At 38.0% G+C, this 14,564-nt stretch overlaps 1 protein-coding gene across 1 annotated transcript in view; it reads right to left on the bottom strand.

Moving 5' to 3' along the window:
- Positions 1 to 320: 320 nt before the first annotated feature.
- LOC117301759 overlaps positions 321 to 14,564 on the bottom strand; it is a 241,232-nt gene continuing 226,988 nt past the window's right edge. Inside the window, exons 159-169 of the mRNA XM_033785780.1 lie at positions 13,783 to 13,965; positions 13,339 to 13,439; positions 12,224 to 12,412; positions 10,893 to 10,992; positions 9,607 to 9,740; positions 9,190 to 9,244; positions 7,988 to 8,284; positions 6,272 to 6,419; positions 4,814 to 4,976; positions 3,572 to 3,752; positions 321 to 3,238 (exon numbers count right to left, since the gene is read on the bottom strand). Coding sequence (XP_033641671.1) covers positions 3,048 to 3,238; positions 3,572 to 3,752; positions 4,814 to 4,976; positions 6,272 to 6,419; positions 7,988 to 8,284; positions 9,190 to 9,244; positions 9,607 to 9,740; positions 10,893 to 10,992; positions 12,224 to 12,412; positions 13,339 to 13,439; positions 13,783 to 13,965 — 1,742 coding nt within the window. The 3' untranslated portion in view covers positions 321 to 3,047. The remainder of the gene's footprint in view (positions 3,239 to 3,571; positions 3,753 to 4,813; positions 4,977 to 6,271; positions 6,420 to 7,987; positions 8,285 to 9,189; positions 9,245 to 9,606; positions 9,741 to 10,892; positions 10,993 to 12,223; positions 12,413 to 13,338; positions 13,440 to 13,782; positions 13,966 to 14,564) is intronic.

Genomic DNA, 14,564 nt, shown 5'->3' with positions numbered 1-14,564 from the left:
AGGTTTCCATGTGGAAATTCAAAAGATTATGCAAGGAAATGAGTTGTGTACAACGTCAACAGGAAACTGTTCAGTGCAGGGCAACTGGAAAAAAACCCAAAACAATAATAATCCACAAGGATGCATTTTGGATAATGTGTGTTTTCATAAAGTTTTGAAGGTTTGTTTGAATTGAAGACACTGGACAGTCTGGACACTATTGGTAATTACTCAAAATAATTATTAGCATAAAACATTAATTGGTAAACGAGTAATGGGGAGAGGTTGATAGTATAAAGAATGCGTAAAACGGCTCCCCCTGAACTTGTAGTTTTCTCGAAAGAAGTTATTTTCCGGACCTCTGATTTAGAATTTGAGGTCTCGAAATCAAGCATCTGAAAGCACACAACTTCTTGTTGCCATGGTGCGGACAAGGTTCTTCGACGGCCAATTAAGCTCAAATTTTCACAGGTTTGTTATTTTATGCATATGTTGAGATACACCAACTGCGACTACTAGTCTTTGACAATTTACCAATAGTGTCCAGTGTATTTAAAACAATAATAAGCGAAGACGGTTGGAATGTAGTCTTCCATGATTCCAAGCCAATCATCAATTTGCTGATCAATTTGATTGTTATTTGTATTCAGTGTCGACATATTAATTAATTGTCATTATTAATTTGTCTTCTACATTGGGAATGGAGGTACAATGATTACAAATGTTTTTAGGTCTTTCTAGATTTTAAAGAAAATAAATAATAAACAAATAAAGCAAGGATTACTTCTAACCATTTAGGGGATCCCCAAATAATCCTTCTGAGCATTTGCTTTTAAGTGTTCCAGAAAAACAGGAGATGGACATGTTTTGTGGTTGTTCCTGGCCAGTGTACAAGAGACATTGACAACTAATCATATGTCGTCAGTAGTGCAGATGAACTATTAAACTAGAAATATCAAATGTTTCGGATCTTTGGAACAGTCATTTACATACAACTCTACCTAAAAGATGTATTTTGGATTTCATTATGATTTCATCAACAGTCAATCTTGATAAGTTTTAAAATGTTGAGAACAATCGATAAAAAAAAGTAAAATACTCAACAGACGACTTCTACAAAAGATAACATCTACTCATGTTTAAAAAAAAACATAGTTAAAAATAAATCTCCATCACAAACATTACAGTTTACTTTGATGAACTATTAAAGATCGCCTATGTACAATGAGATCCTCATCAAGTATGTAAAAGCACCACAACATTTTTTGTAAAAGTCTCTCCAAAAATAGTTTTGGTTAATTGTTTTCAGTTTACTTGTTTACAATATTTCAAAATATAGCCTTTTTATAAAGGCATACCATAACTTAAAAAATTAGAGGTGCAGGTATAACTTAAATGTGAGTAACCTCACATTATATATATATTAATATATATATATATGCAGCACCATCGTGTGGAAGACAGCCGGGAATCAAACCCTTAACAACGTTTGTTTAATAATAGCACACATATCACCATGGCAACACCTGGATAGAGGATAAGAAAAAATACTGATTATTAGCCAGTGTTATGTATTGCTCCTTTAAACTGAGGGAGGGTTTTTCAAAAATAAAATAATTACAACTGACAAACATTGCCAGGTAGTTAATTCATGGTTGTGCAACATTAAAGCATTCTTACAAGTTTAATCTTGCGTCAAATATTATAAACCAGAAAGGAGATCGTCAACATAGGGCTAGATAGCTCAGTTGGTAGAGCACCGGCTCGTTAATCCAGAGGTCGTTGGTTTGAGTCCCACTCTAGTAATTTTTTCTTTGATTAATATAGCCCCAAATCAAGTTTACCTAGAGTAAGTTTTTATAAATACATAAACCCTTACAATCACATTATATTGATCAATTGATCACATGAATGATTCTAACCACTCAAAAGACAATTTACAGCATGTTATCAACTCGGCCCTTCCTAGCAGAACAGCCCAATCCGAAAATTTTTGTTTCTTATATAAGATCATTTCTGGGTAAATTGAGGGTGTATTTTCATTAAGTTTCACGGGCATATTATAATTATACTAATGTATGCGTGTTAAAGAAAAAACATGTCGTATCTTGGCCCCTTTTTACACTTTTATCCCATTTTATGGCAACACAGCTTAAATTTGTACTTGCTTTTCTCAAAAGTGTAATTTTTGACATACATGAAATGGCCGCACTGAAACCCAAGGGTAACAGAGTAGTGAATCAACAGACCGTTATCATGCTGTTTCCATCTTGGTCATGTTCCTCGTATCGAATAACAATAATGAATGCTAATAACCATTTTGCAAATAGGAACAAGACTATTTTGTTCTTCCAGCCTCGGTTTAGTAACAATGATATCAAGGGGAGAAGTTCAAGATGGCGGCACCATGACAAAGGTATACTAAGTAAGAATATCCATCTTCAAATCAATGCATTGTGTTTGGATGTGTTATACATTTTCCTTTAGATTGGTCGCTCTGCTAAACCTCCAAGTATTATACACTGCAGTACCTATACATTTTACATGATATTGTTCAATATAAAAAATAAAAAGTGTTTTTTTGTTAAACAGGCTCATGTGTGCACCATGATGAGGATTTAAGATCCAATCAAATTAAACCACAGCTAGGAATAAATCCATTTAATTCTAAATATTACAACAAACATCCTTCAAAGACCTTTATCTTCCAACAGTTATAAGTAAGTCCCAATATACACCAGGTATACACTTCATGTATTTATACCCATATGTACCCACTACATCCCCAGTGGTTCCTCGTGTGAACCAGATGTATGGTATATTCATTACATATATTTACACCCAGTTTCACCTAGATGTACCCACTACATCCCAAGTGGTTCTCCTAGTACCGCATGGAACTTGAGTTATAATGTACTATTATTATCAAACTGGTAGTTTCACAAATACACCCTGTAGTTACCTATTGATAACTGCCACTGTATCCCATCTTTACCCAGTTGATTAATGCCTAAATCATTGACAACTCCCACTGCATCCCATTTTTACCCAGTGGATGACTGTTGCATTCATTGTTCAGGGCAGTCACTTATACTTATACATTCAAAGTCATGTAGCACCATTCCAGCAGGGCATTTACATCCAGGTACACATTGTGATTGTACACATTCTTGAGCCTCTTGTGAATTGATTGATTGACAGGTAACTTCACATGGCGGGGTGCATTCTGCATAGTAGGCTCCTCTCGGACAAGAAATGGCTGCAGGAAAAATGAGACATTATTCAATTCTTAATAATTGCAATCAGCAACTTTGGTATTTTTCTGTAATGGTTTTTACAAGGTGCTGTGGTGCAATATGCTGCCAATCCAGCCAGGAACCTGAGGTGATCACCCCTTCTCTTTTCGATAAGTGCATGGGTTCTGTTACATGCGTTACACAACACATGGGACCAACGGCTTTATGTCCCATCCGAAGGACGAAGCAATGGTTAATATTATTATTATTATTATTATGGTTAATATTATTATTATTATTATGGTTAAGTGTCTTGCTTAAGAACACAAGTGTCACGCCTGGGGGATTTTACTCACCACAATAATTTTCTCTCTGCCAATCTAACGTGATTCCTTTTTTCCTTGCTTCGTGTGCGTAAGCTGAGAGAACATCACAGAGGCATTTATCTTGCATTGGGCAGGCGCACCAATCGTACAGACATGCATTATAGAATGGCTCCGGGTCTATTAAGGCATGGGCTGGCGAAAACACATCACTCTGCAGATAATAAAAGATAAACACACTTTATTTTTGTCATCGTTTGTTTTGTATCCTAAGCATCTGAAGTGTCTTATTGCTAGTTTTGTTAGCTCTAGAAAACAGCATTATGTTGATACTACAATCTTACTATGGAACAGTATTTTGTAAGATGGTCATCTTATTGATTTCCATACATCCATAAAAATATTGCCAAGAACATAGACCTATGGAGTTAAGTACTAGTAAGCAGTATAAATGTAACAAAAAGCGCTTAGGTCTGCTTTGATGAGCAGAAGCTTGTAAAAAAAACAGCCAGCCAGACAAATAGACAAAACAAACAGACAGGCGTAAACAAAAGGACAGACAAACATAAGACATAACAGCTACTCGGACACAAGCTAGATCAGAGGAAATACAACTTGGACTGCACATGTACCGTTGATAGGGAAATTTACAAAGAGTTTAAAGTTAACAAACTGCATTTGGGCAATTCCACAGAAAATGATACATCAAGGTGAAAAATCAACTTTGTATAAAAGCTTAGTTTTCAACTGAAACTCAATAAAGACAGTCTATATTTTGATGATTAAATGAAGCAAGTAAGAAATTGCATCATTTCAACACTTTGTCAGCTACTGAAGGGAAACAGTGCTCAAATTAAATGCCATGTCCAAAACGCTTGGAATGTAATGTCCGTTAACGCCATGTTGTGCTGTTTAGAGACCAATTGCGAGAAATCTGTCAACTGTATATCTTTTACACAATATCTAATCGACCATTTGGTACCAAAAATACATTAATGGGAACCCAAAACTCAAAGGCTTTTGTACAAATGTAAAGGACAGGCAAATGTCTTGTCCAAAAAATGTAATGTCCGTAACAGCAGAGTGATATCTGATAAATGAATAAGAGATACAGACTGAAGTTCACAGTGTATGCTGTCCATATGGACTTCTATGCTGTTGTAAAGAAAGATTTTATACACAAATTTGGCAGATGTGTTTGCAAAACTTCTGAACCCTGTCTGAAATGTAATGTCCGTAACGCTGGAATTGCCCGATTATAATAAAGTGTCTTACCATTAAGATATCACATCTTCCTATCGCTTCTTGAAGATAACTTTCCCCCTTAGCACATGGAGCTAACTCTTTGCTTTCTCTACACGAACATTCAGGATAATCACCGCATATAAATGTGTTTCCAAACTCTGAGGATGTTGTGGTGTATGTGCCATTGCGACTCCTACAAATAAAGTGTACACGACACAAATAAAACATATTTTTTTGAGTTAGTTATTTTTAAATTTGTTGTTATTAATTACTTGATGATACCTATTAGTAGCGGTTAAAGCCATTGGACCCTTCGGTAAACAGTATTGTCCAAGGCCCACACTTCGTGTATCACAACTTCTACATCAAATAACAAACCTGTGAAAATTTAGGCTCAATCGGTCATCGGAGTTGGGAGAAAATAACGGGAAAACCCACCCTTGTATCCGCACGTTTCGCTGTGTCATGACATGTGTTTAAAATAAATCCATAATTCTCGATATCTGGAATTGATATTTTTTTACTGTTTTCTCAAAAAGTAAAGCATTTCATGGAATAATATTTCAAGCAAAGTCTTTCACCACTACCTTCTGTAAACCCTGTAAGTTATTTGTAAATCTGTGAACTTTCTTTTTTTTCAGTACCGAAAGGGTCCAATGGCTTTAACCGCTGTTGATTATCAATCGATCAATAAAAATATAAATGTGTTTCCAAACTCTGAGGATGCTGTAGTGTATGTGCCATTGTGACTCCTACAAATAAAATCTAGACACACAAAATTAGACAATTTGTCAAAACACAGCTTTTGATATTTATCGTAATTTTTATTTCAAGCCTTTGGTGCACAGATTAACTTGAAAAATAATAAATAAAGAACATGTTCAACCGTGTTTTGGGGGAGCTAATTATCTTTACTCGCAGTTAAGAGCTGAATTGCGAAGGACGCAGCTATAACGAGTTCCAGAAGCAGGCATGCAAGGGCGCCTTTGGCTGCCAGCCGCATCAACCCATTAGGACCACGGAGCACAGCAAAGATCGAAAGTGTTTGAATTTTCCCAAGGGAGGAAAACCGGATGATCTGGAAAACCCTCGTGGCACAGCAGAGAACCAACGCACAACTCAACTCAAATATGGCCCTCGCCGGGAATCAAACCGGGGTCACCTTGGTGAGAGGCGAGCGCTTTACGCACAAGCCAACCATGCCACCTGAGTTTTTCTCAAACTTTTCAATAGCGCCCCCTGTTGAACATCACACCAAACGAAAGCTCAACAATCGCTCTAAACAACTGAATGAAAGCGTATTGTTCTGGTAAGCAGTTTGGTTGTGCTTAGCTAGTTTATGTGTTAAAGCAGGTCTATGAACACCAGAACACTCGAATCAAAATATCCTACAGTTTAGTATTGTTCAAGTGTCAGGAAAATCTTTTAATTTTTTTTTAAATTGAATTGAATTGAATTGAATATTGTCTAACTGATTAGGAAACTCACCTAAAATCATCATCAGGATTCCCGTTGTAGTCGCCACATAATCCGCACAACTGTCCCTTCCAAAGATGGTCAGCAACAACCTCACCGAAATGCTCTCCATCAAAGGAAACTGTGATGCCCATGTTGGTATGGACTACCACAAATAATCCTAAACATAGTAATAAAAATAATAATAATAATAATAATTGTGGCTTCTAATATAGCGCACATGTTCGTCACTCAGTGACGCTCCTGGCGCTGTAACATACAGTATTTTCTGCAAGATGTGGGACTACCTTTGAATTATAAGACCTTATTCTGATGGCACCATGTAATGTTTTTACAAAGTGCTGTGGCGCAATTTGCTGCGGATCGGACCAGGAACACAGGGGGTGAACCCCTTCTCTTTTCGATAAGTGCACTGGGTTCTTTTACATGTGTGAAATAACACATAGGACCAACGGCCTAACGTCCCATCAGAAGGACGAAGCAATGGTCAAGTGTCTTGCTTAAAGACACAAGTGTCACGGCTGGGGATTCGAACCCACACTCTGCTGATCAGAAACACCAGAGATTGAATTCGGTGCTCTTAACCGCTCGGCCACGACACTTCTAAGTATAACCATTCAAAAGTTGTATCAGTTGAAAGAACTTCACTAATTATGAGTAAGAAACCAAAAATAAATAGTGAACTTGCTGGTACAACCATGTATAAATCTCTTTTGAGGGAGTGTTGGCTCTGAAAACAGCCGGTGTGGTCACGACGTTTCCAACAGTATACTCTGCTTGTTTTCATTAACATGTATTAGATATATAGGATTTGAGGCTTTGCATGGTGAGGTATCAACATATATTGGGTTTGCGGTAACACCATGTGTGTATCTACTTGCCAGCTAGAGTTTGTTCTTAGAGAACTTTCTTTCTTTATTCTACTACAGCGGAGTAGATTGTTCAGGTGTTCGAGAGACTTCTCAGTTGTGAAAAGAACTTTCCTGCTTATCACCTATTACCCGGGCGGATGGTATGGAAATAGGCTGGGACTACTACTTTAGCTTATAGGATCATAATTAACCGTACTACTGCGGAGTCAGTTCTTAAATTGGGCTTTTTCTGAAGAAAAAAAAGTGAGTTGTCCGACACCAGTTCTTCTCAGAACCAACATTATTCAAAGGAGGTTTGCACATGGTGTTACCCTAAACCTATCTTACTTATAGACGATGTGATCTGTGACATCACATGCTTACAAAAGAGCCATCAAGCATGGACTTCCTGCAGGCACGATTTGTACACAGCTCTATGAAAGTAAACCCTAAATCTTATATTTTATGGAGATTGCGCTGTCTAATTCTTATTAACTTTTGATCTAATGAAAGGGGGCGGCACATCTCAAAACGTGTACAGCTTTTGCTTTCATAACTCTTGGATTTATATGTGGAAATTATGACAAAAATGTCAACTTTCCCATACGACCAGTGCAGTATCTTGCCTGCCAGACTAGCCAAGGAATGTACGAGGTCACACTTATTGTAAACAAAGGTCACATGGTCTACACTTCCACCATGCAAAGTTTTGAATCCAACTTTACCTGAAACAATCATGGCTGAACAACAATAACAAAATGATTGTATTCTAGAACAGTAAGCAGTGATACCATGGACTTGTACAGGAATCTCTATTTTGAGTGTTGCTTGATAGGAAGCTTAGAAAACTTCAAATGTAACGGAAGATTTAACTCACCCATTTTTTGAATGCTGAAATCTGGTTCATGAAGGTACGGCAGTTCAACCAAAACTCCGTCAACTTTGACTTTCATATTTTGTAATAGATCGATTGTCCAATTAAACAATCTGAATGACATGAGTTGTGTCCATGAAACGGAGTAGGTCTCTTTGCCATTATTCTGAACGATGACTTCAAAGTTTCCACCTTGGCAATCTTTGGCGAATGTGTAGGTACAAGTTCCTTGGAAGTCGTGGTATCGGCCATCGAAGGTACGATAGTGAGGGTCACCAAACACGATACAAGATGCCATTCCTGAGTCAAAGATAACAATAATAATAACATCGACCAAACAAGGTACTCAAGGCGCTGAGTTTATACAAACTTTCAGCAAGATAGGTAATTGCAGTGATGAATTTTGAGACCCAATTATTTAGCACCATATGATGGTTTACAAGGTGCTACGGCGCATACAGCAGCCACAGCCAGGAACATTGGAGCGAACCCCTTCTCTTTTCGAAAAGTGCACTGGGATCTTTTACATGCATTACACAACGTTCAATCAGTCAAACATATTAGAGGCTTTGAAATTATCTTTAGATCTAATACTCTAAAAATTGCACTGGCTGCCCATCGCACACAGAATTGACTTCAAACTTTGTCTACATGTCTTCAAATCTCTTGCTCATCAATCACCATCAAACATATCTGACATGTCCCACCACATTCCCGACGCTCTTCCTCAGAGAACATCTTCACCGAATCTCGCACCATGAGCTGGTTCAGGTGCATTTTCTGCTAATGCTCCAAATCTTTGGAACTCATGGACAATCCAAGAAACTACTTGAAACTCATTTATACAGAAATACTTGACTGTTTTATTTCACTTTACATTGGAACAAAAACAACCGTGTCACACACAGTTGTATGCTTTCAGATGCTTGATTTCGGGACTTTAAAATCTAATTCTGAGGTCTCAAAATCAAATTTAAATATTTTAGTTTACTTCTTTCTTGAAAACTACGTTACTTCAGAGGGAGCCGTTTCTCACAATGTTTTATACTATCAACAGCTCCCCATCGCTTGTTACCAAGTACGTTTTTATGCTAACAATTTTTTTTGAGTAATTACCAACAGTGTCCAGTGCCTTTATTACATTTGATTCAATGGACCTTTCCAAAGAATTGACTCAAAATCATATTTTATTAGACTAGACTTACTTGGTATGCACTGTTCACAGCAACCTCCATGAGGTATTCCTACATCTTCTACCTGCTAAAAACAAAACACATCCAAATAGAACATAAATGCATTGACACCGGTGAAGAACTTAAAACATAGGTATACTAATAATATTATTAATAAATAATTTGGGGGGTTAGTCGTCCTTACTCGCAGCTAAGAGCTGGATTGCGAAGGACGCGGCTACAATGTGTTCAAGAAGCTGGCATGCAAGGGCGCCTTTGGCTGCCAGCCACATCATTAACCCATTATGACCACGGAGCACAGCCAAAGATCGAAAGTGTTTGATTTTTTTCCCGAGGGAGGAAAACTGGATGGTCTGGAAACTTCCTAGGTATTAAGCACATGTCAATTATATATGATTTATAATTGAGTGAGAATGCAATCTGACTTACAGCATCACATGTCACTGGTTCACATTCTTCCCGGTTACACACAGCGTTACCGTCGATGCAGAAACAGATATCACATTCACTCTTCCAAGCTGTATTGGCAAAGTATCTCTCTCCGTTATACAAACAGTAGGCACCTGAGCAAGGTACAAAAAAGCATAGAGACACTTTCAGAGAATTGAACACACAAAAACAAAACAAGTTTGTTGTGCAACAAAAGAAAAATGAGAAAACAGAATAAGCTGTTCCAAACTGCTCACCAACTAAAAGGACCTATGGTATAAATGCAGAAAGTAAACGTTAAATGGCCTGACGTTTTCATTCCTTGAAGCCCGGTTCAAGCAATACGATTGTTGACGTCATAAATTGTCGATACCCGGACCAGAGCCTTGCATGTGGATTGGGTGGGTTTATCCCTATAGCGGTTTTCCTCCCACGTCTTAAACTGCCATATTTTGTTGTCTTCTCTACAAAAAGATGGTGTGATGTTATCATTTAGAAGTACACAGGAGTGTCTGTTTACCAGATCCCGAGTTGTTTCAGTGCCACACTACGAGTTCATGTGCCACACTGAGTTGTTTCAGTGCCACACTACGAGTTCATGTGCCACATTGAGTTGTTTCAGTGCCACACTACGAGTTCATGTGCCACACTGAGTTGTTTCAGAGCCACACTACGAGTTCATGTGCCACACTGAGTTGTTTCAGTGCCACACTACGAGTTCATGTGCCACACTGAGTTGTTTCAGTGCCACACTACGAGTTCATGTACCACACTGAGTTGTTTCAGTGCCACACTACGAGTTCATGTGCCACACTGAGTAGTTTCAGTGCCACACTATGGGTTCATGTGCCACACTGAGTTGTTACAGTGTATATGTAGATTATGTGCCACTATGTGCCACATACATTAGTGTGGATGCAGTGTCAGCTAGCTGCGATAGATTGGACACATCCGCAGAATGACCAACGAGAGACCAGTGAAAGCCCTCTTTTACATTGAACTTGAGGAGGGCACTAAATAGGCGTGCAGGACATCCCTTTCTACGTTACAAAGACGTTTTTAGGAGGACACTATTGTACATGTAGGTTGTCCTCCCTTACCACCTGGTGCAACCTGGCATCAGATCGAACAACCTACACGAGGAAAGCCTGTTTTGACTATGACGCCGAACGGAGGCCGAAGGAGCTTGAAAAAAGAGCACGCAGCTACTTCAAGAGAGGAATTTGGCGATGAAGGCCCATGTCCGGCAATGGCCCTACAACTACTACTACTATGTAGATTCCTACCTGTACATTGAGGGCAGCATTCACCACTGTGCTGAATCTGTTCATCCAATGGGCAATCAAGAACTGGGCAAGGATTCAATGAACATTCAACCTCACCATTCTGCAAATAAGACAAAATAAACACAAAGTCAGCAAATTTCATTTAAAGGCACTGGACACCTTTGGTAATTTTCAAAGACTAGTCTTCTCACTTGGTGAATCTCAACATATGCATAAAATAACAAACCTGTGAAAATTTGAACTCAATTGGTTGTCGAAGTTGTGAGAGAATAATGGAAGAAGAAAAAACCTTGTTGCACAAGTTTTGTGCTTTCAGATGCTTGATGATTTCGAGACCTCAGCTGAGGTCTCGAAATCAAATTCACATCCAACCCGAGGATGCCTGTGAATTGTTTTCACAGAGCTCGGAAACAAAATGAACATGTTGTTAATCCTGATGGCCAGCTTGAAATGGGTCGTCTCTGTCCATAGTTACCTGCTATTCCCTCTCCCACCCTGTTTCCTGTCCCTTCCCAATCTACATTACTCTCTCATCTATTCTTCTCATGTTTCTTGTTGTATCCAAACCTTATGTCAGTCATCTTCATTCAGGACCAGTGCTTTAGTTGCAATTATTTAGCATGTATGCCTTTATGTAGTTCTGTTCAACATATTTTTATTATTTTGTTTTCCTATTACTATATTCTTATTTGCAATTACATGTTTTGTTATTGTTCTTTATGAAATGGCCGAATAAATAATATTACTATACCTCATACATATTCATGACAGAGAGTCGAGTTCTCATTGGTCCATTCATCATCACTTTGCTAACTACCAAGCGCGCACGTGAGTATTCACGCAAGTGGTAAATGCGCATGACAAGTAATAGTTCCCCGGGAGCTATTCTACCTGTCATGCGCACTACCATAGCGCGACGTCATCCCCGGGCGCTATTGATCGTGTCACCGTTTTGTATAGACGCACGAACAGGGCTCTCTAAGCGACATCCAACACATGAACAAACTTATCATGTGCATTTTGTTTCACAGTAATCATTTTCTCTCTTGCTCAAAACTCATGTTCCGGTAACTGAATATGTAAGATGAAGCATAGTAAAACAAATATAAAATGGTTTATTTCGGGTGACTAGTCGATGAGCTCCCCTCGGTATTGGAAGTTGACAAACTAGTTCTCTCGGCTTCGCCTCGGGAACTAGTTTGTCAACTTCCAATACCTCGTGGAGCTAATATCGACTAGTCGCCCTCAAACCATGTTACATTTGTATAATAAATAATAATAATAATTGATTAGTATGTACTGATGTTTAAAAGAATCCATGAATGACTTACATTACAGGTGCAGTTTGTGCATTTATCTGCGGCTGGTTGAAACCATTCTCCGTTGATCAAGAATCTATTGTCAAATAAACAATCCTGATCCAAACACAGAGGGCAGCATTCGTCTGGTACCCGGACCATCTGCAACTGATTGCATGGACGCTCCGGGCATTCTTCAACATCACAGTCGAGGGTACCATCCTAAAATAATCAAAACAATCATTTCTTGTTTTAAAATAAAGTATGGAAACAAATTAGTCATGCACATTTTGAGAAGTCGTCTATTTTAAGGAAGTGCATAACTTTAACTTGGCTTCTATTGAGTCAATAATAATTACATTTTTTAAGCCTAATATATTGTCAAACTGTTAAAAAATCTCTAAAAAACTACAAATTATTAACAAAATGAAAACATAACTTTCATATAGTCTTATCTTTAACATGAGACAAAGAAAAAACAAACAAAAAACAAACAAACTTGTTTTTACATGAAGAAAATCTGCAATAATGCAATCATGACATGCATGAGAAAGGAAAAAGATCTTGGTAGACAATATTATAGAGATATTCATAAATACCTCAGACAGTTTCGCTACTCCTATTGGTGGAGAGCGCGTCACGTCGGTGTGTATAAACCTTTGTTTATGACCGGTAAAAAGTGTTAATTCATGGGCGTGACACACGACCTTGCACCTGTTCTTATAAGACAGTTTCTTCATTCCTATTGGTCGAGAGCAACGGCTGAAACAGTTGTGCTGAAACACAGCACGCGATACGCGCACAGCTTTCCCTTATAAGGAGTTGTTTACCCGAGGGCGGCGGAGGGCTTTACCATTTCATAGCTTGAGGGGTGTTGTGTTGAAAGAAATAATTTAACAATTATAATTTTTGCATTTATTTTACTTTTTGGCAAAAAAGTGATGATGTATTTGACCGAAAAGGTATTTATGAATGGGAATCAAAGTGTGTTGAATTGATTTTCAACTAGTGGTTTAAACCCGCCGAGGCCTGGTTCTTGATAATTTACCTCGACTTTGTCTCGGTAAAATTATCAAGAACCAGGCCTCATTGGGATTGAAAACCTCTTTACCACACATTGATTCCCTTATTAAGTTGTTGCTACTTACAATACATGTACATGTAGTGCACTGATCGATATCAAAGCGTGTTCCATTGGTGTATTGTATTCCATCATTCTCACAAACCCTCACAGTACGTCTCGCATCAGCTACAAATAACAACATTAAAACTTCAGTTATTCCTTCTTGAAAATATATAAACCATCCACAAATTTAATTGCTGCTCTTTTCGTTGCTATCGAGAATTGATATTGTTTTCTCAATTGTAATGTTTTCTCAAAAAGTAAAGCATTTCATGGAATAATATTTCAAGAGAAGTCTTTCACCATTACCTTCTGTAAACCCTGTAAGTTATTTGTAAATCTGTGAACTTGTTTTTTTTCTGTACCGAAAGTGTATAATGGCTTTAAAGAGCTTTCCAAAAAGGATCACAATTTTGGTTGATAAAAGCATTTATTTTTATTTTCATAAAAACAAAATATTTCCACTCACCAATACATGTTGGGCAGCATGACCCTTCCGATACAATGACTTGTTCAGGTCGGCAAGTCAGTGTTGGGCATAAGATGGGGAAGCAGTATGTAGCGTTTCCTTCACATAAACACTCCATACACTGTGAATCGTTAGGTTTATACGGTGCACCTTCCGTTAGCGACTGACCATAGATCTCGCATCCTGAATCAAAAAACACAGAAACAAATCTTACTTTAAAATCTGAAATATCGCTTCAACTGAAAGAAGAAAATTGTTGATATTCTATTTGCAACATATTGATTGTGATTCAAGTACAATTCGCCGTCCTGCTGTTACTTTTGAAATGTTTTCAATAAATAATAATAATAATAAATCTTATAAAGTGCTGGTATCTTGAATGAAGAAATGTCAGTTTGTGATCTAAGGGTGAGAGGCAAGCCGTTCCACAGACAGGGGCTGCAACTGAGAAACTTCTATCCCCTTTAAAGGAAGGTGGAAGGTGGAACGGCAAGCAAGTTGGAATCACTGGACCTTAGTTTTCATGAAGTATGGAAATAAATATCAGTTTGAATTAATTAGTTGACGAACGGGCTTGTACGGCAGGAGAAGCCTCTGCAACGGGGATGAAGTCTCTGTCATACAACGGTATGTTGTACAAAGGAGTTTGAAAATGATGCGATGCTCGACAGGGAGCCAACGTAACACTTGAAGAACCGGGGTGCATATGCTCAAACCAATAATAATAAACCAATAAAAAAAATATAAACTTCTTTGAGTTTTCCAAACCCCAAAGGAATCAT

This window comes from Asterias rubens, chromosome 17 (assembly GCF_902459465.1).
Source record: "Asterias rubens chromosome 17, eAstRub1.3, whole genome shotgun sequence".
Lineage (NCBI taxonomy): Eukaryota > Metazoa > Echinodermata > Asteroidea > Forcipulatida > Asteriidae > Asterias > Asterias rubens.
This window is presented reverse-complemented; position numbering and strand designations above follow the sequence as displayed.